We start from the raw sequence: 27,620 nt of genomic DNA, 5'->3' as shown, positions 1-27,620 counted from the left end.
ACCATGGGCTAATGAATTTTAGGGAATGGAAAATTTACAACAACTTATTGAAAGGCCTTTTTCACCCTTAGAGACGACTTTACAGAGTACAAAGATTCTCACTCAGGGGAGATTCTCACTGAGAATGGCCTTGTTGTACACAGTCAGGGCTAAAAGGCCACAACAATATAGATGTGATATGTAATATCTCTGTTACTGAAAATTTCAGACAGTGAGCTCTGTGCTTCATGTAGTGTTCATGCAGGTTATTCTGCACATATTTTTCTACTTCCAAGGGAAAGACTTTCCAAAAAGGATGATAAAGGAAAACAAGGCATTCTGACCCTTACTATTGTTAGTTCTCTGAATTCTCATACAACTAATTAACTATCACAAAACATTTTTTATTTTCAATTTGAAAACATTGATCTTATTAAAATAATGTTGTATGAAGAGAATTGGTAAGAAATAATCATAACAACGCCTAACATAGTAGGTGATCAATAAATATTTATTGGTTAATGGGTTATAATGCATTGTTCTCTGCAACAATAAACCAGAACATGAAAACTTAAATTAGTAGGTTTCTTATATTCCCAGAAAATGTGTGTTCTTAAATTTTACATCACAATTCAAATTAAAAAGCATAATTTTCTTTTCCCTCACCTTGTCTAGAAAGTAAGCATATGTGAAGGCAGAAATGAGAGAATCCAAGTCACATGATTTATGTCCAATAACCACATGGACCTTCTCCAAGCGTTTGCTTCGATTCTGAAATAAATGAAAAAAGATAATCACAATTTAACATGCAACAGACCAATATAAATAGGACATTTTTCCATCTTTTTTTTTTTAAGTATGGCCTTAGCTACACTCATACTCACTCGTACATATGATTTTATGTAGAAAATCATAAATTTATCATGAAGGTTTTACACCAAGACATGCACAACACTGCACAATACGGTTAACATTCAGAAATGTTCATTCAAATTTTAATAAATTGTCAGCAACAGACAACTGTTGGCTCACAACCTCGGGAGTTTCCCCAGATAAAATCAGAAATTGGCCCTCATACACAGAGGGCAAAGAGCGACCAAAGAAAGAGGCAGGTCATTCCAGCTTGTAGGTGGCAGTTTTAATGAGCCAGGGAACTTACAAAGCTTGACTTGAGTGGCCACAAGGCAAGAGATCGCTGCACCCTCCTGCCAGAATCTTAGACATTTATATAGAGGCCTTCCCTGGGTTCAGTCATGGAGGGTCTCAACAAGAGACTATCTCAAGACTACATCCTTGTAAAAGGTTCCCACTGTGGGAACAGTGGGCAGAACATACATTGTGGGGCAGGAGAAGGCATGAGAGGCCTCTGATTGCCCGGGTCTGGCTCACAGATCAACCGGTAGTTATAGTTATGTCCTCTGGATTACCTCCTCCACAAAAAAAAAAAAAAAAAAAAAAAAAAAAAAAAAAAAAAATGGTTTTATTAAGATTATTCACAGTCTAGCTCACATGAACTGTAACTGTGAGTCATAATTTCTTGGTAAAAGATTATTTTGTTCTAAAAAGCAATTCCATAGTATTCACATCATTTTCTTATATAAAATGTTCTTCTTAATTTGACAAAGTGCCTTTTTTCATACATCCCTGGCATACAACACAAACTTTGGTAGGAATTTACTTTTTTCATGTCGCATTTGGGTAATAGGATGTTCTCTCTGCATTATACTCTATAATTTAGCAAATAAAAGTTGTAGCACTCCCCATCTTGCTCCCAAGAAAGGAATATGATTAGTATCATTCCTCTAAAAATACAAATCAGTTGCTGTTTAAAAATGTATATAATCACCTCTCTGGAAGAGAAGATATATGCTTGTCTTTCCTGGTTAACTCCATAGTTAGTGTTCCTTTATAGAGAGTTAACCTCCTTTTGAATAACTGGCTTTGAAATGCCAAGGAGCCAACCACTTCTAGAAAATGTCACAACAAAATTGTCCAGTAATGATAATTGTAACCTAACTTATCATCTTTATAGTATATTAGAGATGACACATATCCCTTTGCACTCCGCTGTCCCCTCTCAGGGGACATCGGAATTCTAGCATATCACTTGGATGTCCCCTCTCAGGGGGGACATTGCAGTTTATTAGTGATTACGGGGAATTGAGTTAATTCAACGCATGTGTCCACCGCAAAGTAGCGTCGAGTAGCTGGTAGCCAATGTCCAGAATGGTTTGGAGTGCAAAGGGATATATATACTTTCCTCATTTTCATCTTTTGTTTTAACTTCTGTTTTAGGACTGACTAGAAAGATAACTCAATTGTAATACTGCTCAAAAAGATTATATAAAAAAATTAGCTTGCTCAGCACTATTGCAATAAAAAGACTTAATTATTCCCATATCTACAGAACAAAGGTAAAGTGTTCTTTAGTTATTTATCAAGTATTTTAAAAACGAATCTATAAATCTGTTAGCATTGGTATGGAACTATGGGTAACAGAGTTGGAACAAGTTATTAAACAATCAGGTTAGCCCAAGGAACATAATAAAGTAAATCTTAAAGGAAGCTGAGTTATAGTCTACCAATATAGAGAATGACAGCAGGATCAATATTACAGATGAGTCATGCAATATGTAATACTACTCGATTAAAATAATCACATTTTAAAATATATTGAAGTATTAATCTTTAGTAAAACAACACGATTTAAAAGTATGATATAAACTCTCTGAAGATAATTCCAATTGTCTCCCCCATCTCCATCAACTCTAGCTCCCGTATTTTCCTCTCTCAATTTCCTTCCCTTAATCTCACAGATTTGCAGCTGGCTCATTTGGCTGAGTACCCTTTGAGGGTTCTATTCTAGGCCCACTTCTCACTTGCAAAACCGGACTGCTTTCCCTGACCAAGACTGTCAGATATTCTAGAGACATCCAAAGAAACTTAGGTAAATGGAATTATACTCCATTACAATACAAACAAATGCATTAGGAAATCATATTACTGTAGAATGCTGTTCTTCCGAGAAGCTTGAAGGTCTGAGTAGACATTACCTCATTTCTCCTCCCAGATCTTCTAAGGCAGACTAACAACACTTTGTACACGTCAACGGAGTCTGTGATGTGGCCAAGGTTGTTCTCAGAATTTGTGACCCAGTTCAGTGAACCCTAGCTCTGCCCTGCACCATCCACTCTATAATGCCATAACGACCTCAGAGACTACAAAACGAATAAGCATGGGGTGGAAGAAAGAAGAGGATGTTAAATATGCATTCTGAATACAGCAAGGCTTCAGACATTTATCCTACCAATATTATGTCAAAGCTGACTTATTTGCTTTTTAATATAAATTTGATAATTTGTAGGCACAACTCTGTGTTCAACACTATACTTGCATAAAAGAAGACATGGCTGGGGCGAAGGAGGGTGGGAATAAGAAGACTTATGCATCAATTCATTTCCAAGTACAGACCAATTACTACTCAGAAAAAGAAATGAGCTAAATAGACTATAAACCCAGAGCATCTTGGACCAATTCTTACAACTCAGAAATCTTCTAAGATTAGGATTTATTTGTCCTTCATTTAAAGAGAAATAAAGTTCATATCATCTTGTAGGCCAGGCTATAGAAGAGCCTAGTGCAAAACTAGGAGGGTTCTTTTTGGTGCCAAATGCCTGCCTTTTCATGCTCTCTCCTTCCTCCTCTTAGTTCCCTTCTTCCCACACCTCACGTTCCCTCACAGTCATGGCATCTTCTCTTGCAATTTGCTCATGTCTGCCACCCGCAGCAAGTTTCCAGGCTCCAACTCTCTCTTCCCCTCACCACCTTCCCACATCAAAATTACCATCCTGATGCCCACGTCTCAGGGATCTATCTGCTTCCCCACCAGCAGTTCCAATGGAGAGACCATGCCAATGAGTACCCGTGGGTTAATGAGTTACTCACCAAGGTAACCCACTTTTATTCTAAGGAGTCCTTCCTAGGATTATACCACAATCCCAAAACATGACCAGAAATTTCACGTGGGCTGGGAATGTTGGACCAGACAGAAGGGACATCACAACTAGAACCTTTGGTGCCTGCCAATAAGCCTTAAAAGTGATAGGCTCAACCTCAAAAAGTCTCAGATACCAAAAACCACTGATAAGACATAATTAGAGGATGGCACAAAGTAGAAATAAAGAGTAACCAGGCTCGGACTGACTCCTGCCTGCTTGTAGGAATAGACCATGAAATTAGTTGTGTAGACTCACCCAAAAGGTAAGTTCAAGGAATACGCAAGATTTGGCTCTTCAACCTGGGGGGGGGAGGGGTCAAGAACCAGAAAATATCGACCCACTTTCAAGCTTCCCCCAACAAACAACCTTGGCAGTGTGAATAGAACAACGACGGGGACAAGGCAGAAAAGTCTGGAGACTGATTTCAAGTGTCCGGGGAAGGGAATAAGGATCTTTGCAGTGCTGGGTCTACTGTAGCAATGGCCCCACCTGCAGATGTAGCAGTAAAACTGGTCAACAGAACTCAGAGGAGATTCCCGAACACGACAACACTCTATACCTCTTGCAGCAGGTCTGGGGGCCCCTCCACGGACTTGCAGATGTTCACTCTTCATATCTATAATATATCCCTTAATACAGCTCATATTGGGCTCTGGGTTATTTACAAACAGACAAATTGTGTCCAAGGAAAAATGACATATGACAAGTTTACCAATTCAATGAATTACTGACATTCACCTAATAAAAACCAGTTTGTGTCAGGCTCAGTAATAAGCCCTAGGGATATAATAGTGAATCAAACAGACAAAAATCCCAGCCAATATGACTCTTGTATTTAGTGCAAGGAGATCATGAACCAAATAATTAGAGAATGGTAAGTGGAGGGGAACTGGTGTGCTGAGATCAGGTATATTTGAGGTGACAGTGAAATAAAAACCTGAAGGGAACTGGGACCCAAGGATACCTCAGGCAAAGGGAATACCAAGTGCAAAGCCCTGAGGTGACAGTATGCCAGCATGTTCAACAAATAACTACTGCCCAGTGTGTACATTCTCTAAATGTGACCTTGTAAACTCTTAGCCAGGAGTGAATAGATCTGGAAAGTAAACACTCATTCCCTAGTCTCAGGCACACCAAGAACCAAGGAGGAGTCATTGCTAATGCCTAAAAACGGCGCTGTGCAAGACCAAAACAACGGAATCCTGGTAATGGGTTGAAATAGATACTTTACTGCTTTGTCATCTACATTTCCAAGTAGATGGACGGAATCTTTTCACAAACAATGTATAAAAGAAAATATATTGAACATGCCAGTATTCCCAGACATAACTTTAATATGCTTTCAAAATGTAATTCTATACATCACTAAAATGAGACTTCTTAATGAAGTTTACTCTTATCTCTGTTTAAAAGCCAGCACAATGCCTAAGCATTCGGATTCAATGGCCCATTAAAGAAAAGTGCACTTCTCAGGCAAAAGCACCCTCAAACACACCCACAGAAAACAGAATTGATTAGAAAGAGGGCTTCCAGGAGGCTGCTGAAAGCTCAGGCCCCTCCATCAGCTTTTTCATAACTCCACCCTTGAGAAATAAGGCTCCTCCCACCTATAACTTTCCACATCTAAAATGCCACAATAAACCTTTAGTCAACAAGCCCTTGCAATACAGCTATACATGATCTCTCCATACCTATTCTCCCTAAATCCTTTTCTTAAAAACCTTATGAAAATTTTTTCAAAAATAATTTATTGAAAATTATTTTGTATTAAAAACATTGTAAACAAAACTCACAGAAGTCGGCCAATCTCTTCCCTCACAAATTAAATCAGGACACCTTTCTTAGTCCCTACCCTTAACCAGCACACGAAGAAGCGAGAGAAAAGGAAGTTTCTTGAATTTATTGGATGGTATCTCCAAATCATCTCAGCCATAGAAGAGAGTTGGCTGGTGAGCTAGCGCTTCCTTGATGACTTAGTAACTCCAAATCAACAAAGGGACTTCCTTCCTGGAGGCTGGCTGTGGGTGGTTCAGAAAACAGTCCTCTTCCTCCCCAGGAGACCCCATGCACCTGTGGCTGGCATGATTCTAAGTTAGAAGACTCAGAGGTCTGGCAGGAGGAAACTAACAGGCTCCTCATGTGCCTGAAAGTCCTGACTCCACCAGCAAAGCCAGGTGGGAGGAGATGCCTAAAGAACCACAGTCCAATTAGCAGCAAGGACTAAGGGAGCTGTGGAGATTCCCAGAGCAACCTGGTCCTCCAAAGGCAAGGACAAAAACCCTTTGACCGGCTCTGCCAGATATGGATGAAGTCACATCCTTTGTTCATTTGGTAAACAAACGAGGCACCTCTTGATAGTGGCTTTGGGTTTAAAATGATTTCTAGAATTGGAGCTCCTGAAATTCTTATAATCTTATCATTACCTGGATAAAGGTTGGGACCCAGAGAGAGAGAGAGAGAGAATGCTGGAGGGAATAACATGGCATCAACCGAAAGTTTTTTTGTTTTGCTTTTTAAAGAACGAAATGCTTATTACTCGGTACAAGGTTTCTAGGATGCGAGGATTCCCCCACCAATTGGAACTTTTGTATTTCATTCTTTATTTTTCTTTATTTCTCTGGTAAGAAAATAAATACATGCCATTAGAATAAGTCAGACACAACAACATTAACAAAACAATGACAACTGCTTTGTTAACATATTGTTATTTCACATTTATATTTATGCACATATATATATGCACACATGCTTCACAAAAATGGGCTGCTTCTATTCCTGTTCTTTAGAAAGTTCCTTTTATTTTCACTTAACAAAATCACTATGGATCTTTTTCCATGACCAAAACTTCATTCTATCTGGCTTAATGATAACTATTACATGGATACATGTCTGTGTATTGGAGGGTGGTAGCTGGGAGTTGTGGTTAGGGCGGGGCGGGGGGGTGGGGTGCGGTATGTGTATATAGAATTTCTGGAACCAGCATAGGTGCCTTGTTCCTTTTTGTTTTCCTAGTCTCCATGATATTGAAAAATAGGAAACTCTAGCCCACTGGCCACCTAATCCTGTTTTATTTTCATGATTAATTATTAAACAATCATAAGTGACCTGAAGGCCACTTTGAGAGCTATCAAAGGAGAAACATTTACCAGAATCTACAAATTCAGGACATAGACATTTTATATTTAATCTTCTCATAAGTGTCTTAATTTAGTTGGTGACATAATAGATGACTATAAACCACCAAATTAAGAAAAGGCAAAAAGCTTTCAATGATGAGACTCAAATGATTTTATGGTAATTTAATTATCTCACTGATTATAAAACTAAACCTACTCAATGCAGATAGGTATATATTGACTATAACCTCTTCCCTCACTGCCCACCCAACTATCCCAACAATATCCCTCCTTCCCCCCCTCAGCCTTCTCTTTGCCATATTGGAAAATGCCCTTTTTAAAGATTTCTCATTTGGGGAAAATGGGGGATGGGAGTCAGTATGAACAAAGTCACATATATAGCTCAGATCATGTGCACCTGTATCATTTTCTATACCATCAAATTCAAGAAACCATCATGGGTAGGTGATGAGGGAACCAAAGGGTAAACCCAGTTGTTGCCCGAGGCCCTTCTTGGTTTGCAGTCTGGGTCCCCAGTTCCCTTGAGGTCAGGCTTCTTTCAGCTGGAGTATTGGACATGGACTCAGCCACTCCTTTGCCTTTTCAGCTGAATCTGTTCTCCTACAACCCATTTGCTGCCCATCTTGAAAGCAGAGTGTTTTCAAAAGGAGTGACCTCATATATGGTTGCTCTACACCTTCTGGATCATTATAATGATTTGAGCCAAAATTGTTCTTACTTACAGCACTTAATTTGTTTTTAAGGTTCTCTTTCTAAAAGTACCCTCAAAAGACAACTTTTGGGGAACAGCACCATTATTTTCCCTCCACAGCACCAAATATAAAGGATGGTCCTCCCAAATCCATAGCTTTCGGAAAGGCCCTATAGAGATTATTCTTCATAGATTCCTAAAAGATGCTCATATTCCAGCCATTCCACTGTTGGGGGAAATGGGTCCATACATTTATTACCAACTGGGTAAGGCTCTTCAATCTCTCATTTAAGTACTACTTCCTTCTAGCTTATGCAGTTGTCCCATCCCAGAAGTTTGTCCTTCATGATTTTATAGGTCTTTATAATCTCTCAAACTTTCCCATTTCAAACTTGAGTTATAGTCTTTTTCATCTGGCTTTATATGGATGCACACCCAGGTCCACAAGGCTTACTGCTGCCTCTTTTAATCTTCCACTGTTTGTGCCTCTTTACTGTGCTTGCTATGGACTGAAATGTGCACCACCAAAATTCATATCAAAGCCCTACCCCTCAGTGTGATGGTATTTGGAAATGGGGTTTGTGGGAAATAATTAGATTTAGATGAAGGCATGAGGGTGTGCCCCTCAAGACAGGGTTCGTGTCTTTTAGGAAGACACGCTGGACAGCTTGAACTTTTTCTCTCTTTCCCTCTCTCTCTCTGCCAAGTGAGATCACATCACATGGAGAAGAAGGCTGTCCATAGCCAAGAAGAGAGCTCTCACCAGAACCCCACTATGTTGACACCCTGCTCTTAGACTTCCAGACTCCTGAACCATGAGAAATAAATTTCTGTTGTTTAAACCACTCAGTCTAGGCTATTTTGTCATGGAAGCTCAAGCTAAGATAGATCTCCAGCCCAGCCCGGTGGCTCAGTGGTTGAGCGTCAACTTATAAACCAGGAGGTCACAGTCCGATTCTGGTCAGAGCATATGCCTGGATTTGGATTTGATCCCCAGTAGGGGGCATACAGACATCTAATGCAACTTGTTCAGTAAGTTGATATATTTATATATGTATATATATACATATATATACACATATACATACATATTTATATCTATATGTCTATATGTCTATATGTCTATATCTATATACTATATATACTATATCTATATCTATATCTATATCTATATCATCTATATCTATATCTATCTATATGTATGGTGTGTTTTTTTTAAATGCAGAACTCCAGGTTGGAGTCATTCCAAAATTTAAAACCACTAGGAGATACCTGAACTTTATGGAAAGCTTAGAAGAGTTTCTTTTACTAAATGATTAACATCAAAGGCAATAAAAGAGTTTTAAAAACCAAACGAGAAAGGACATCTCTGATACGTGGGCATAGAAATCTACATCTAAGGTTTATACATTAGTTATTTTATAAAATAATATATGTTCATCATAAAACATTTGGAAAATGTAGAAACTCATAAAGGACAAAAAAAACCCCTCAAGATCCAAAGTTAATCATGAATATTTAATATATTCCTTCCAACTTTTTCTATACTTTTATGTGTTCTCTTTTGTAATACTATTATTATTATATGTAATATTTTGTAACCATTTTCTTAACAACATTCTAAGTGTTCTTCCAAAATTCTAAAATATAAATGTTGTGAGAGCCAGGGGTGATATATGTTTGCTTTTGTGACCCCAGCTGCCAGGCTATTACTTTGCACAGAGTAAGTGGTCAATAAATATTGAAAAAAATAAATTAATAATTATGACATTTAATATATGTAGTATTCTTTAATATGGATCACTCAAATTTATTTAGCCAATATCTTATTATTTTAGATTTAATTTACCCTAATTTTTTAGTTAAATAAAACCACAGTAAATATTTGAAAGATAATTTTTGTGTCTAGCCCTAGTTATCTCTCCAGTGTCAATGCCTGAATTTTACATTTCTGGGTCAAAGAATGTACATATTTTGATGTTCACCAGAAGGGTTATAGAAAGTTACTTTTTTTTTTGCCCACAGAAATACCTGATTTTCAAACCTTCAACTGTATTTAAGCATTTTCATTTTGACCAGTAAAATAATATTTTAATGTTAGTTTAGATTTATTATGAGTGCTTTAGGCCATTTTCTTCATATGAATATATTATTTTTTTAAATAAATTTTTCTCTTCATATCTTTTAGGTTTTTTGTCCTAATCTCCTTGATAAATAAACTGTTAAAATGTGATTAACATTTTCAACCCTCGTAACAGTAGGCATTACTTTGTTCTTTGGCCATGGGCATCTATGGAACAACTTGTTCAATAAGTTGCATTAGATATGCAATAAGCATGCATTATTTATGATGACATCGTTTCAAATACTGGAGAGCAATAGAACATTCTGTGCCATCTTCTCCTCAATCTATTTACTCTGCTTTCTGAAAAGGTTGCAATAGTACTCACCAGACTGCTGGAGGAGAGCCGTGGAAAACAGCCCTGGTCTCCTAGCTCTTGACTGGAATGCACTTATTCCTCTGTTTTGTAATTAGCTTCATGTAAAAATGATAATGCACCTTTGAATTAAATGTGTGCTGTTAAATGTGTCATTAAGGAATGTCTTTAAAAGCAGTGGAATTTGGTAAGACAACAGCACCAAAAAGAATGATAAAAGAGAAACTATAGAGTGGGAGATAATATTTGCCTAATATTTTCACCAGCTTGCCATTAAAAAGGCAATATTCCTAACACATGAAAATTTCCTAGGTAATGATTTTAAAAAAACAATGGAATAATTGGTAAAGGATATAAGCAGGCAATTATCAGAGAAAAAAATAAATATATGAAAAGAAATCCAATCTCATTAATAGTCATGGAATGCAAACTAGACCAACAATAAAATGTTTTTTGCGTTTTTTTTTGCCTATCAAATTGGCAAAAAATTAAGAGTATTAACACCCATTCCCAGTTAAACTGTAGGTAGCAGTTAGGGATACTACAACCAATGTGGGAATAATTTGACAGCATCCATTAAAATGCAGATGCTCACACTTTCTGATCCAACCTTTTAATTCCACTCCTAGTAATTTGTTCTATAGAAATAAAATCACAATAACTGTGAATATATCTAAATTTCTTATCCTTATTTAAAAACCCATTGTTAAACTCATAGATACGGAGAACAAATGGTGGCCAGATGGGAGGAGCATTGCAGACTGGGTGGAAAAGATGAAGGAATTAAGAAGTACAAATTGGCATTTACAAAGTATCGCATAGGAAATATAGTCAATAATATTGTAATAACTATGTATGGTGTCAGGTGGGTACTAGACATATGGGGATCCCTGTGTTAAGTTATATAAATGTCTAACCACTATGCCATACACCTGAAACTAATATCATATTGCATGCCAACTGTAATTGGAAGGAAAAAAAAGGTTTTTAATTTAAAAATAAATTAAATTTAAAAATAAAATAAATCCATTGTTAAATATGGATAAGTAATAAAATCCCAAAGAATTGTTTATTGAAGTGGTATTTCTAATGGAGAGAATAAAAATAAAAAACAACCTCAATGTACAACAATCAAGGATCGTTGAATAAATTATAGAATATCCATAAAATAGAAGCAAAGCTGCTATTACCAAACAAATGAGTTAGATCAGTATCTAATGACCTGAAAAAACATACTCCAGTATTTTTCCCCACAGTGGCACCTGGCTGCTCCTTCCTTCCTGGATCCTGCCTCTCAGAAGAAAAGCACGCTATGGTTCCCACATGGGTGACACTCACGCTTTGCTGACTGAACTAGGATCACCTATAGGGCATTATTGTAATGCACACTGCTGAGCCCCACTCCTGGTATTCAGATTCCTAGTCTGCAGGGGAGTCTGAGAATCATGTGGCTGTTTTGGGAACCATGGCCTTAAAGGGGACTCATGATTAGCTCCCATGGGCCATCTGGCTTCTGTTAACCACAGAATACATCTGCATTTTGTTCTTGAAAGGGACTGATTGAGTTTCGCTAGATCAAGTACTTCAGAGAGACTTATGGGTGTTATATTTTTCAGATTTGCTTAACATTAGAGCTAGAAGACGCCTTAGGATTCACCCCGTTGAAACCTAGCAATGATTTCCCAAGTGAGGTAGTGGACCTCAGAGTAAGAGAAGAAAAGACACAAACTCCTACTTTCCTCATCCTTTAAGTTTGCTGTGGTTTTCTGATATGAGCTAATAAAAAATCTTTTTAATACATTTTCTCAAGATGTATTTGTTTCTGAATTCAGTGATAAATAAACAAAAAGACTTACAAGAAAGAAAGAGAGGGGGGAAAAAGAAAGGAAAAGAGGGGCAGAAAAGAAAGAGAGTAGGAAGGGGAAGGAAGAGGAAGTAAGGAGAGAAGAAAGAACGGAAGGGAGGTCTTTTTCTTTCTTTTTTTCTTTTAAAAAGATATTTTATTGATTTTTTACAGAGAGGAAGGGAGAGGGATAGAGAGTTAGAACCATCAATGAGAGAGAAACATTGATCAGCCGCCTCCTGCATACCTCCTACTGGGGATATGCCTGCAACCAAGTTACATGCCTTTGACCGGAATCGAACCTGGGACCTTTCAGTCTGCAGGCCATCGCTTTATCCACTGAGCCAAACCAGTTAGGAGGAGAGGTCTTTTTCATGGAGTTTTATGAAAATCCCAGTCTCTTGAATGAACCCCCTTGGTAACTACTCAGAGCATGTCTTTGGTTTCTACCTGTAGAAGTAAGTCAGCACTTAGAATTGCACCTGGTAAAAACATTTAACTAAATATCTGTTGAAAGAATGGACCAAAGTAGTAAATGAACCCAAATTCTGAGTTCATAAGCAGCTAAAGTCCAAATTGCAAATAGAATAGCAAAATGGGAAAATGACCTGCTTGCCACCTCATGCGTCTTTCTCCTCCCTTATCTCCTACTACATTCTCTCCCACAAACCCTCACACACACACCACACCCTCTCGAACATTCTTTCTTATCTTTGTCTTATAGGAAAGGGGTGGAGGGAAATAGCAGTGCTCACAATGCCATCAGCACATAGCAAAGAAATAACAAACCATCTCAGACCAACCAAAGCCACCCCATCCACCCTGATGCATGATTCAAACAAAATCTTCTGTGATGCCATCAAATAGGGAATACGTTCTCAGTGGAACTAAAATTTAGGGCTAATTCAGCGATACTTCCAGGGACTGCCAGGTTGACTTCATATCAGAAAAATTACTGGAGGAAAACAAAGGGCGGGGAGCCTTCACCTTGCTTTACTTTTGTGGTATTGCATCTTTTCCCTCTTCATGTTGGCAGCCTAATGTTACTCCTATGTTCATGTGTCTAAACATTTATCCTGGCTGCAGTAAGTCAAGAGTAATTGATGAAAGGTGGGGAAATAGCCCCAAATTTTTATTTTAATCTTGATTCACTAAAGCACTCAGACCTGCTTCCCTGTTTTTCACTGTCCCCATCTACAGAAAGAAGAAATGCATTGTGAACAGAGGTGGGTAGAGATGGAGGTTTCTTTACAAACTGTTTCTTATCTGTAAATCATGGGAAAACTGAGGATGACTCTCTGTACCTATATGACATGCACTAAATGTTTCTGTAAAACTTTTATAGTAACTTCTATAAAGAACTGGGAATAAAAGACATAAAGTAGAAGAAGATATGGTGGCCTTTAAAATTTTCCAATTTACCTGTCTTTGTCTATCCTTCCTAACACATTTCCAAGGCCTGTACTAAGAACATAGAACCTCTGAAAAACAAAGTGTTCATCTTTGTGCAGACACGTGCTGGTGGGTTGCTATGATGTCTACACAATACTCTTAAGGTCTGGTCCAGTTTACTGTTGTTCACTATGAACAACCTCTTGAATGAGGTATATCTAGGAATGAAGAGGAAGAGATATTACTACTGTGTTTCCCCGAAAATAAGGCATCCTCCGAAAATAAGACCTACTTACAGGTTTCCTTTTGAGTGCAATATAAGGCATCCTCCCGGAAAATAAGGCCCCCCAGGCTCTGTCTCAGAATGCTATTGCTAAACATGAGAGATTTGGTCCACTGATTCTGAAAGAAATGGAGTCACAAGAAATTCACCAGGAAATTCAGGAATTGGATTGTTATGATGATGTTCCAGAAGATGATTGTCATTGAATAAATGAGTAAATTCTTGATACTGTAGGATTCACAGTTTGTCTGGTTTGTGTTGACAACTACCATACCGTATACAGGTAATAAATTTCCTTTATTTTCATTTAACAATAAATGTGTACCGTATTCTTCTTCATGGAAAAATAAGACATCCCCTGAAAATAAGACCTAGCGCATCTTTGGGAGCAAAAGTTAATATAAGACACTTATTTTCGGGGAAACAGGGTATTAACACTTACGTAGGATTTTATTTTTTAAAATAGTTTAGTCACCCTCTTTACCCAGTGGCTGCACTGTGGATTGATATGGGCCAAAGGAACCCTATAAGATGAAAGTCCTCCCATGTGGGTCATTTACACACTCCCTGTTTGAGCCTCTCACAGCAGCATCTCTGGGACAAAGAACTTCTGCCCTGGGGTGGACAAAACCCCACCCACCACACTTCAAAATATACCATCATTCAAGATGGAAAAAGAACAAGACTAGAAAGCTGGGCTTGCATTACTACTTCTCAAATTTCTCTGAAGATAAGTATTTTAATAATTAAATACATTTAATTTTTTTCTTGCTATTTTTCTGTTCTTTCAAGTTATTGTAAGTTGTAGGAATTTACTTTTTAAATTTAAATATATGAATTTTATTGGGAAGTTTATGATTCATAGATATTTTAATTTTTCTTTAATCAGTCTTTATGGAAAAGAAGAAGGAAAAAAAATCACTCTCTACTAAGCTCCCGGAACTTCCTATTGTGAGCCTTGTCTCTGATCAGGTCCTCTGAACCTGTCGCCTTCCAAAGCACAGGTTGCTCCCGATGCTGTAATTATTTCTTCCCTCTCAGATTGGAAGGGCCTGGGCTAATTAGTCAGGTTTTCTCCTCCCAGGAATGAGCCCAGATGCGCTCGGAAGACTTTTCCCAGAAGTGTTTGCTTTTCTGCAGTCAGCTTTTTGTTGTCATAAGGAAGATCTATTGCTTTAATACTCACGTGTGTGAATGTCAGAATTTGGAGCGGACGTCAGGCAGGTGACACTGCACACCTGGCATGTCTGAAACCCGCTCCGACATGACAGTAATGAACAGATAAGCGGCTGGAAGCAGGAGAAGGTGCGTTTCCAGCAAGGCGCATTTATGCAGGTTCACGGGGAAATGTGCAAGGGATATGCAGAGCAATTACTGTACTTTGCAAAGATGACAGTTTTTAATGATGCCATTATTTATTGCACTGTGTGTTTTTCTGTGACAGAAGAACCCTCACCTTTTAGGTGACCTCTCTCTCTTTCCCCTCCCCCCCTCTCTCTGTCTCTTTCCCCTTTTTCAAAATATTTTATAAAATAGTGAATTCTTTCAAACTAAATAGTATTTGGCACAGAGTAGTTAGTTATTCAATAAATGTTATTAAAATACATGCCATATGGCACAGAATATATAGATGAGGATAGATAGAGAAATAAGTACAAATAGAAATCCTATATATTCCACTGATATTTTAAAAGCCTAAACATATTAATATGAAATGAGTACCACCTTCTGATAAGGATAAGCTTTCCCAACAAAGGGCTTCAAGTCTTCTAAGCAAGAAGATTCTTCAAGACCCTTCCAACTTGGGATAATATGATTTTATGAGTCTAAGAATAACCTGTTTTCAATTCCTCAGTCACTTCCCCTTTGTCTGCTCTCCTCTGTTTGAGAGAATTGCCAGGAGTCTCCGAACATAGCCGCTCAATACGGCAGATTTTGTCACTTTAAGATGCATAATCAACTAAATAGATTATTGAAAAGAACATTTACACAAAATTTTCTGCCTTGCTGTTTTGAATAAATCTGTCACATAAAAAAAAGAAGCTGTTACAGTGAAGGAATATTTTGTTATTTTAATTTTTAAATAAGTGTTATATTCAATTATTAATTAAAATACATATCTAAAGACCAACAAATAAAAAAGGTTTAAAAATATTAGGGAAATCGTAACAAAACATAATAAAAATGCATCAGACCACCAAAATCTTTCACCATAATAAACAGCTGTAAAATGGATGACATCAGCTTTAAAATATTTGCACTCATCTTGTGAAATAAATCTTTGTTCATGTTGGGCTTGTGGCTATGTTCAGTGATGAATAATGTAAAGCTTTTAATTAAAGACTCAAGTTTTCTTACCATTTTATTTTCCTTAAGAGAGTGTTCTTTTTGAGTAATTTCCTTAGTAGAAGCCTAGAATTCCAAACATCCAGAATATTACATATGGATTTCTTAATATTGTGGTGCCTATTCTGAAAATTCCAAATTCTTAGTAACCTAACACTTCTACCATATGACTGATGACTTCTACCTATGACATAATGCCTAAGATAAGATGTGAAGCCTTTGCAGGTACCAACATAGACACAAACAGTATTATTAGAAATACTTATCAATTACTCACTGAACAACAGAGAAGCGAACCTACACTTTGAAGACCCAAAGGGTAATAGTATTTTAGCAGTGATTTTGAACTGATTAAAAAGTATCAACAAACAGATCAAAGTCTGCCCTCTGCTACCCTCCCAAGTTTTTTGTTGTTGGTGGTGATGGTTTGTTTCTGTTTCAGAAGCCTGTAGCAACCACGAGCCCTTGGATAACATTTAATATATATTTTCATCCAAAGAAAAATAGAGAACAAGACTCCTCAACATTGTATGTGTGTGTGTGTGGAGAGAGAGAGAGAGAGAGAAAGAGAGAGAGAGAGAGAGAGAGAGAGAGAGAGAGAGAGAGAGAGAGAGAGAGAGAGAGAGAGAGAGAGAAGTGACTTTTTAATTCACTCATATCTTGAGATATGTAGTTGCTCAGAGTGGAAAGGAGTGATAAGATGAAAAAAAAATCCTTGATGGTTATAGCTTCTCGGTATGGTGGTAAGAGGGTGCTGGTAGTAAAGTGTAGGTTTGGACACAAGAAAAAAAATGGGACTATCAGATGTGTTAGTGGCCCTCTCCTCTCACTTGCTTGGTCATCAAATCCGAGCTAACTAGAGAAAGAAAAACCCAAGTTAACCAGTTAACAACAGTGATGGCAGAGTACCTCAGGGGGCGCCACTCACATTCCACAGGCTGTGTCCTAAGGAGGATCATTCACACCCATACAAAGTGAATGGTGACTCCAAAACCAACTGTGGAATTTTTGCCACAGATTATGCAGTTTCTCTGATCATTTCACACAACTCTATAAAGATCCTGGCCCATTGATCCTTTATCTTCCCCAAATTAAGAAATCTGGTCCAGAGATACTTCCTGAGGTAGCTGTCCTAGGACTGGGATCATAAAACCTTACATTTGACAGCTTCCCTATTTTCGGGTGGACTGAGAGCAGTGTAGAGTTTCTGGTAACCCTGTGCCCCCAAGGCTCTGCTCAGTCCTACCTGACTCTATGTCCTCAGCCATTTTATACATTTCACATATAATTATGGTCAGCTCTTGATTATCTTGGGGCCAATGAGGCAACTATGGTTTACTATGATAATTTGAAAAAAATTTACACTATAGGTAATACCACAGCAGAAAACAAAAATAATAAACATACCGATTAGCACAGACAACTGCATACTATTGAGAAGTTGTCCATTCTTTGCTCCCACCTAGCAACAATGGACAGCATGCCACACTGACCTGAGTCCTTGCCAACTGGAAGAGTTATGCTTTGGAGGACTGACCCTCACTTCCAGCAACCCCCTCGCCAGTTCCACCATCAATGCCTCCTTGGGAGCACATTTCAAACCCTTCTCTCAACTCCCCCTCCCTGAGCTCCTTGCCCTACCATGAACTTTAAGGGAAGCCTTTCTTAGAGAATAAGGGAGGAGAGAGAACAGGGAAGCACAAAAACCAGTCTGGTTTCATTTCTACTGCACCTGCGACAAATGCAGTGCGATGACCCATGTGCTACAGGTCACTGAAAAACAATGTGGGGCACAGAGGACAGAGGTGCTAGCTGCCCTAAAGTGTCAGGAGGCTGCTCAGAGGAGGTGACTTTCTTCCAGGGACGAGGGGTGAGAGCTTCCCAGGCTGAGAAGTAGCAGGAGTCTCTGCTGTTCCTTCCATGCTTCTCCTTAAGTTAAAAACTACTGAGCACATGGAACAGACTGACATACCTCAATGTGGGGTTGTGGGGACAAGAAGAGATAAACCAAAAAACTTATATACATAGCCTATGGACACAGGCAATAGGGTAGTGAAGACCTGGAGGAGTGGGTAGTGGCTGGGAGGAATGGGGAGAGAAGGGGGAAAATGGACAATATCTGTAATAATATCAACAACAACAAATATATTTAAAAACAACCACCATTGATCACATGGGTGATGGGAAACACACACACACACACACACACACACACACACACACACACACTCCTTATTAGCCAGAAATGCAGACTGAAGAATTTACCAGTGAAATGGCATGATGTCTGTGATTTGCTTTCAAATACCCCAGGAAACAAGAATGTACATGCATGGTATGAAAACAGATGGAACATTGGCAAAACAGTGATCGTTATTGAAGATAAGTGTTATGGGTTGAATGTGGCCCCTCAAAACTCATATGTTGAAATTCTTACTCCCAGTGTCTCAGAATGTGACCTTATATTTGGAAATGGGTTTGCTGAAGATATAATTAATTCAGTTGGGGTTAGATCATCAGGTGGGCCCTGATCCAATATGTCTGTGTCCTTAGAGGAAATTTGGACACAGGTACATACAGAGGGAAGACCAGGTGAAGATAACGAGAGAAGGCCATCTATAAACCAAAGAACATCTCAGTCTCCCAGAAGCTACGAGAGGCCTGGAATAGACCTTTCCCAGTGCCTCCAGAGGGAGTATGGCCCTGTGAACACTTAGATCTCAGACTTCGAGCCCCAGAACTGTGAGACAATAAATTCTGTGTCTAATCCACTCATTTACAAAATAATTTTTAAAAATGTATTTGCCTTTATTTCGGAGAGGAAGGAGAGGGATAGAGAAATAGAACCACCAATGATGAGACAAAATCACTGACTGGCTGCCTCCTACATGCCTGCCACTGGGGATCGAGCCCACAATCCGGGCATGTGCCCTCATCAGGAATCAAACCATGAACTCCTGGTTCATAGGTTGATATTCAATCATTGAGCCATGCTGGCCGGGCAAGCCACTCATCTTTTGGTACCTTGTTTTGGCAGCCCTCGGAATACACTAAGTCATGGGTCTACTGAAGAGTCACTGTGCAATTTTTTCCATGTTTGTAGGTGTTTGAAATTTTCCACAAAGCAAAGGTTAAAAAAAGAAGAAAGACTTGTAAGAAATCTCAGAAAAAATAATAATTGAGCTTCATTTCATTCTGAGGAAACCTCCCAAGTCCCAAAGTAGTCCTAATATCCAAAATACAGCCGTCCCCCCTTCCATCCATGAGTCTAATTTCACATCTGTAATCCCTCTTCAAGGGATCGCTGGGAAATCTCCCAAACAAGAGGCCAGAAAGCTCTACTTGCCTCTTGGCTCTCTCAGGCTCCCAACAGCTCATCCTCCTTGGAAGCGTGATTGCAGGCAGCCTCCCAGTGTCTCTGCAAACCAACGGCACATGAGATGAGGAGAGAGCAGCATCCTGCAGCACAGGCCCATGGTGAAAGCTTTTGTGAATTAGTTTTCTTCCCAAATGTGAACGAGCAACCGGATGCACTACGTCAATGGCATTTAACACCCAGTAGGCAGGTGAAGAAAAAGTACACCATCAAGTGCATTAAATCACCTCCTAATCACGTTTAAAGGCTAAGTGAACCAGGGCCACCACCAATGCGGAAATACACGATAACAAAAGCAGTCAGCGTTTTCCATACCATATGCTTGTAAATGTTATTCTGCAGGGAACCAATTAAAACTGTGGAAGAGTTAGAACACAGACATATGGAACAAAACAGGGCAACTTATCTTGTCACCGCAGTGCTTGCTCAGTACATCTATTAGGGAGGTGTGATCCTGAATTAGTAGTGCAAATAAAGGCGATCTTAATTGTGAACACCAAAGACCACAACAGCACTTCAGGTTCTGCTTTGGTCGTGGCATCATAGATTATTGAATGCAAGGAGAGACTGCTGTTGCCAGAATCACAACAAATACTACTCCTATTAAACATAAAAAATGTAATCACTACTGCCAACTGTTCATCAGACTGGATCTCAGCTTGCTCACCTATTCCACTGGGGAAAACAACAATAACATTCTTCAAAATTCACAGGATTCCTGGTTTTAAAAAAAAACAACAAAAACCATTTTCAAAAGTGCATGCAAAAGCATGTTGGGAAGAGTAATAATGCTTAAACCAAGGCCTTGTTTTGGTTGTTACTGGTGCAGCTAATTCAAAATAAGCAATGATCAAGACAAACTCTGGCAGCCATGAGTTAAAAATCTAGAGAGAGCTTTATGACATTGTTCTGACATTAACAGGAAACGACAACTTTAAAATAAATCTGAGTTACATTCCTAGGCCAGTCTGACTGGTAAAAGAGAGTCGACATTTTCCATCTCATCCCTGGAGCTTGGGCATTACTGCTTAATTTAAAATTAACATTAAAGGAACCAGACACATACATTCTAATAAGATGGTTTAAACATCATAGGAACTGCAGGCTCAGGCAATGCCTCAGATGTAGAACATGCGAGAAATAAAAAAATAAAATAAAAATAAAATTAAAAAAAAAGAAAAGATGAGATTAGGGAAAAAAGCAGAAAGGGCTTGCAGCCGAAAGAGTGTTTTAACAAGATGAGATCAGAGAGAAGGGCTGAGGAGGAAGTTAGTGCATGGAGTGTTTATGAAAATTCCAGTAACCAATTTAAACACCAACTCCACATGCAATCAATTTACTTTCTTGTCAATAACCTCACTGTAATTGTCTGGGTGTTGTTTTTAATATACATTTCTCATGCCAGTGCACCCATTTTCCCAGACTTTCCTTCTCCTACACACCTTTTCCGTGTGTTTCAGCCCCAGAGAAGGGCTTGAAGTGTTGTAAACTCCCACACATCTCAATCTCCAAGCCTTGGCCTTGGCAATTCCCCCACCTAGTATTCCCTTCTCCCTCATCTGCCTGGAGAAGGATGACAACTCTTTCAAAACTGTGCAAACATCCCTTTCTCTGTGAACCGTCCCCTGACCACCACCCCTCTCCAGTACCAGAGCTTTCTGAATTGTAAATAGATGTCATCAGAGCTACTTGTCCTAAACTCTGAGCAACTTCAGGGAAGGACTTGTGTTTGAGTCATCCGTGTAAGCCCCAAACCTAGCAGCATTCTGTGCACATAGTTAGTAGGTGCTCGGGAAATGTTTACAGATGTGTAAATGAGAAACGGGGGCACAGAGGCTCTCCCAACACTTAGCCATAGCACTGGTAAGTGTCCCTCTTTCCTACATCCTTCTGACATGTGTCTCAAACAGAAGAATGTCAAAATCACAAAGTGGATGCAGGAGCATAAAGAAATTTTAAAAACACATAGCTCCATGCCATGCTGCCACATTCTGCCTGGTAGAACTGAAGGGGGTCCAGGTGCCTATGATTTTGGCAAACTCCCCAGGTGAATGTGATGCACATCATAATCTATCTAGGAAGGGTGGCTCTATGATGTATCCTATCTAATAAAAGAGTAATATGCAAATTGACTGTCACTCCAACACACGAGATGGCCACCCCATGTGGTCAAAGATGGCCACCCCAGTGTAAACACAAGATGGCTGCCACAAGATGGACAGCAGGGGAGGGCAGTTGTAGACGATCAGGCCAGCAGGGAAGGCAGTTAGGCATTGATCAGGTCTGTAGGGGAGGGCAGTTGAGATGACCGGGCCAGCAGAGGAGGGCAATTAGGGACAATCAGGCCTGCAGGGGAGCAGTTAGGCATCGATCAAGCTGGCAGGGGAGTGGTTAGGGGGTGATTAGGCTGGCAGGCAGAAGTGGTTAGGGGCAATCAGGCAGGCAGACAGGCAGGCAAGCAGTTGGGAGCCAGCAGTCCTGCACTGTGAGAGGGATGTCTGACTGCCCATTTAGGCCCGATCCTACCGGGATCAAATTTTGTGCACCAGGCCTCTAGTTGATAATAAACTGAAAACTGCTATTTCCCATGAGAAACCCATCTCAAGAGAAATCAAAGAGGCAGTCTTGGGTTTTAGAAGCAAAAGTGTTTTAATGATTTGATGGAAATAAAAATATATAATTAACACTCAGAACTCAAAATCTCTTTGGATATGATTGAGGTGAATCACAGAGAAACGTGCCTCTCCTTCCTTTGATTTATATTCTCTTTCTGTGATTCCCTGACATACCCATTACACTTGGTGATGGTGGGTGGGGATAAGGACTGACATCATCCCACCATTCTTAGTGAAATTGACAAATAGATCTTTAGTGGCTCCCAATCTTTCTAATGCTTCTCATATATCTGCTACCTAAACATATCACTTTATGCACTAGTTTTAAAGTAACTATTGGATCTTGAAAGTAATTTAAATCCAAGAGGGAGTTTTATATATAATTACCCAATGCCTGCCTCTTTCTCTAGAACTGCAGTGACTCTAGAGAAACACTAATCAAATTTCATTACATGAAATATTTTTAGGCACATAATTTAATGCAGGCTGACACATTTAAAAGAAAGTTGTCTCCTCAGGACACCATAGGATACATAAAGCTTGAATATTAAGAGGCAGGAGACTCTATTACTAGAGCTGGGAGGCCCCACTCTAGATAATCCTGTCTTCTCAGCTTCAGATTCTTCACCTCTAACATAAGGAGGTTTAACCAGGTAATCACTAATGTGCTAGAGCTAGACAATAGGTTTTAATCTTCAAGAACAGGTAAATAACAAAAGAATATAGGTGTGAAAGGAGGCTCTCTGGGGATTTATGTTTTAAGAAGGCCTTTGCATTTTTCATGTAAATATAATAAAAGGAGTGGCTTTCTAATGTTGGAATTCCAGGCATGCTGTACTCAAGACTTTGAGGTGACCTTTTAAGAATCCCTCTAATCATATAGCCAAAGGCGATCTTCCTGAATTTGTTTGATTAATGCTTAAAAAATACGAAGACATTTGAGTATAATAACCAAGTATGGTCAGATGAGTCAGCTCTTTGGCCCCTTGAATGTAGCTCTTCCACCAAATACCATGGCCTAGACAAGTCTATTTTGAAGAAGTGGTGTTAGAAGAAGTTTAAGTTTATAAAATTTGGCCCTCAAAAGAAATTTCAATCATTGTACTGATTATTTGGCTCTGTTGACTAATGAGTTTGCCGACCACTGACCTAGTGGATACCCTTGTTAAAGACAGAAAATAAAATCTACTTAGGTACAGAGTAAAGATATCCTGTGGCTCTTAGAGGGATCTGGACTTAGCAGGAAGGGTTCAGCAGTGTTGTTGTTATTGACAGATTCTGGGGCTGATCAAGCTGTTTAGCAAGGGCAGCGTTAGGGATCAATAGCCGCATAAGAAAGACGCTGCAGGGCCTGCTGATTTCTCAGAAACTGTGCCCTGCAAAAGAAAGGTCAGCCAACCCTAGAGGCCACTGGAGATACAAGGCATTGAAGACTCTGAGCACAAAATGCAGGCCGACCTGAGGCAGGGCAATTGGTTAGAGAACCAAATTTTTTCTTTAAATTCTGAGGGAGAGGGGGAGAAGGAAAAGGGAGGGCAGTTGAGCAGTCTCTGCTCTTAAAGCACCTGGACACATAAAAAATTTGAAGGGGGAATTCTTTGGAGGAAGGGAGGGTATTCTGTGCAAGAAGATGAACCACAATGTTCTTATGAAGAAGCAACTGCCCCTGGGCTTGGTTTTTATCATCCACAGCTGAGTGGACCTCCTAGCTGCACAATGAAAAGTTAGAGAGGACCAGGAGTGACCCCATATACCCAGAGAGTTCTGAATCCCTTCAGCAACACTGCTATATATTTCCTAAGAGATGTAGGGTAGACAACCGCTCTCCTCCACTTTACAAAAGCTAGAATGCCCAGAGTAAAAATGTTTTATGAGGACTAAGATTATCAAGTAGTTTTCCCTTTACCATCTCTAAAAGCTGAAGCAGACAAAGTATTCATTTCTCTGGATTTAACAGATTCTGTGACAGGTACCATTGGGATTACAGCATTTCACAAGCTCTCTTCCAAAATTATAAAAGTTTAACTACATATCATGATTAACTCTCACCTCTTAACCCAAAAGCAATCTGAATTATAAGGAATTACTCTTGTTTTAAAGTAAAATAAATAAATAAATAAATAAATAAATAAATAAATAAATAGAATAAGTGAGGGCAATTAGGGACAATCAGGCCTGCAGGGGAGCAGTTAGGGATCGATCAAGCTGGCAGGCAGAAGTGGTTAGGAGCAATCAGGCAGGCAGACAGGCAGGCAAGCAGTTGGGAGCAGCAGTCCTGCACTGTGAGAGGGATGTCTGACTGCCCATTTAGGTCTGATCCTACCAGGGAGAAGAGGGGATGTGTGTAAAAATTTTGAGACAGTGGCCTGGGTCGGAGCCCAGATCTACCCTTTCTTAGATATGTTACATTCAGCAACTTCTTTCAGGCTTACTTTTCTCACTTTGAATGAGGGATTGTCTCTAAGCTTTTGTACATGTGGCTCCATTTGCTAGAAATCATTCCTATACCACCTTCAAGATGTTTGCCCTATCCACAGATTATCCCCATCATTTGCTTACATTTTAATTGACTCACTTTTTAATATAAGCATATATTTCAAAAGAAAATCATATTATTACTACTAAATATGAAAAGCTTACATATAGAAAAAATTTCATGAATCACATCCAGCCATCCAAGAATTCATATTATATCATCTTACTTCCTATAATACAAAACATCCAACCTTTTAAAAATTTATTTATTTATTTATTTATTATTTATTTATTTATTTCTGAGAGGAAGGGAAAGGGAGAGATAGAAACATCAATGAGGAGAGAAAAATTGATCAGCTGCTTCCTGCACACCCCACACTGGGGTTCGAGCCTGCAATCCAGACATGTGCCCTGACCAGGAATTGAACCATGACCTCGTGGATCATAGGTCGACACTCAACCACTGAGCCACGCTGCTGGGCACATCCCACCTTTTGGATAAAGACTGTTCAGTCCTGACCAACCCTTTTCATAATTTGATAAGTTGTGGCCTTGCTTACTTTTAGAAGTTATCATTCATTACTCTTTCTCTCTCCTTTGAAAAGATTGGTAGAAGTATTTACAGCTCTGGTTACCACATTAGCCATGTAGCATTTGGCAGAGCTTTGAGATAACAGATAAGTGACTTTCTTAGCTTGGGGATAGTTTTGAACATGAGAATCCAAGTGAATTCAGAAATTGCAAAATTCCCCAAATAGTTGCAATAAGGCTCCTGAGCACTACTTTCTATATTAATTTTGATTTAGTTTATTTAAAGTACACCTTAAACTTAGAAACATAAGTCTGATTGGCTATCAGCTCTAAAGTGGATGGTACTGGAATCCCTAATATGTTTTTCAGGGGTTCAAATACCCAACTGGTAGAAGTCATCACTATCATTGTCATGAAAACAAAACAAAATATTTTTATTATGTATCAAACACAGTTCTAGCTTGGTATAGTAATGGTCAGAACAGTGGAAAAAAGCTTCAGGCAGTTAATGGGACAGAAATAGGACTTCAAAGACAAGGTAAAAAGTATGTGATGCCTTCTCATCTATATCTAATTTAATCCTCAAGACCTCTTATAAGGGTGATCTATTGTTATTCCAAGTTTATACATGAAGAAACAAAGGCACAGAGCACTGAAAAGATTTTCCCAGGCAATCTTATTCCATAAATGCTTCCCTAGTGATCTAAAAAAAAAAGTTAACCCAGCTTCCACACATCCCTAACTTGGGCAACAGATGCAGCCTAAAGTTTCCCAAATGTGCCACAGAAACACTGTCTAAGCCTCATCTGAAGCCATGAGAGATAATGAAATAGCTACTGGATGTTTTCACTGATTAATAATATTAAAAACTGCCAAGTTTTTATTTGATGACTATCTACCGACTGATATGACTACTGGTAGAATGGAAGTGTGGTCTGTCCAGTGTCCACCTGACAGGATAAATTCCAGCTTTAAAGCATATACACCACTGCAACGTTGTTCCCAATCACTAACTCCCTTCCTAATGAAGGATCACAGTACCTCCCAGTGCAATGCCATGTGACTGCAGAACACACCTCTAGGAGGAGTGTACTTCCTCCTCCACAGGCTTGGCCATGTGACTTGCTTTGGCTGATGCAATACAACTGGAAGTGGCTTTTCCCAGTTCTAAGAACCAACAGGGAACCCTATCAGCTCCGTTTTCTTCTGCCCGAGAGCAGCCTGTCCCGTGCAGTTGCTTCTTCTTTAGCCTGCATCCAGAGTGCCGACGGCACCTGGAGCCACAACTACAGGGACGAGAATGTGCCTTTGCTGTTGAAAGCCACTGACACTGGAGATTTTTGCTGCCAGAACATAACCTAGGGAAAACCGATTAATACAAAGCAGTGTCTAAAATGATTCCTAAAAACCCAAAGATGCTTGCTGGTCATCTCCCAGCCACATTAGGTCCTGAAGCCCATCTGGGCTCCCTCTTGTAGAAATAGAAGTCAGTGTTAAGGGAAAAGGATTGGAAAGGGCAGAGGGGCTGTAGGAAATAGAGTGTGAATAATGAGCACACCAGAGGAGCAGGGTGACTAAGCAAAAGCCATCCACAAAGGAAAGGCATAAATAATAAAGGAACACCATCCATAACAGAAGCTCACATAAAAACAAGCACCACTAAGAACAGGGAGGAAACAAGGGAATGGGACACAAAAGACTGCCAGAAAGGCCATATCCCAAAACGAGAAGAAAATTTTTAAATAATTTAGATAAAGGAGGAGACCAAAGAGTGACAAGGAAAACTGTGAATGGTTCTATTTCAAGAGAAAAACAAAACATGGTGTTTCCTACAGCTAGTCCCTCTCCTGGGACAATTCAAGGGTCCTGTTAAAAACCTGCATTTCCTAAGACCCTACCACTTTCTTCACTTCTCCTCTCCCACGGCCTCCCCAAAGCTCATTAACAAATGTGTGGGCTCATGTTTAGTGCTGGCAAAGCATAAGGGAGATTACATAATTTTAACAGCAACACATAGTAGGAGCATGTATTATGTACAGGGTCTGCCTTAGGAGGAATGAGATTGATGATTCTCCTTGTGGTATGATTGCAGAGAGAGTCATCAATCTAATTCTTCTCTCATCTGAAATATAAGCACTAAAGATCTCTTCCTCGGCATTGGATTTTTAACACCCTGGGAGACAGCAGCACCGTGTCATCAGGCATCTCCACAAAGTGTGATTGCACCACGAGGCTGCTGGAAGGTAAGCATGGCAATACCTTCTCTGGAAAAACCGTCCATTTCAGCAGGGGGCAGCCCCTTCCAACTCTAAGGAGTGCTTTAAAGGGGCCATGAACAGCAGCCTGTCTCTCAGCAAATCAAAGCTCTAGGCCCTCACTATGCAAATTGTGACCTGGGGGCTGGCAGCTCCTGAGAGTGTGTTAGAAGTGTGGCATCCCAGGTCCCACCTCAAACTGCACTGAGTCAGAACCTGCATTATAACAGGACCCCTGGATGATCTCCATGCGTGTGAACCTAA

The 27,620-nt window shown here is 39.4% G+C and overlaps 1 protein-coding gene across 17 annotated transcripts in view; it reads right to left on the bottom strand.

Annotated features, from left to right (window-relative positions):
• The window catches only part of PRUNE2 (prune homolog 2 with BCH domain), a 197,586-nt gene that overhangs the window by 155,176 nt on the left and 14,790 nt on the right, over positions 1 to 27,620 (bottom strand). For all 17 annotated transcript variants that reach the window (XM_036433755.2, XM_036433758.2, XM_036433743.2 and 14 more), the window contains exon 2: positions 646 to 750. In XM_036433755.2, the coding sequence (XP_036289648.1) occupies positions 646 to 750 (105 nt within the window). The remainder of the gene's footprint in view (positions 1 to 645; positions 751 to 27,620) is intronic.

The sequence above is a fragment of the Pipistrellus kuhlii genome, unplaced genomic scaffold (assembly GCF_014108245.1).
Source record: "Pipistrellus kuhlii isolate mPipKuh1 unplaced genomic scaffold, mPipKuh1.p scaffold_m20_p_12, whole genome shotgun sequence".
Classification (NCBI taxonomy): Eukaryota; Metazoa; Chordata; class Mammalia; order Chiroptera; family Vespertilionidae; genus Pipistrellus; species Pipistrellus kuhlii.
The sequence above is the reverse complement of the archived record's forward strand: the minus strand, read 5'-3'. Positions and strand labels throughout refer to the sequence as shown.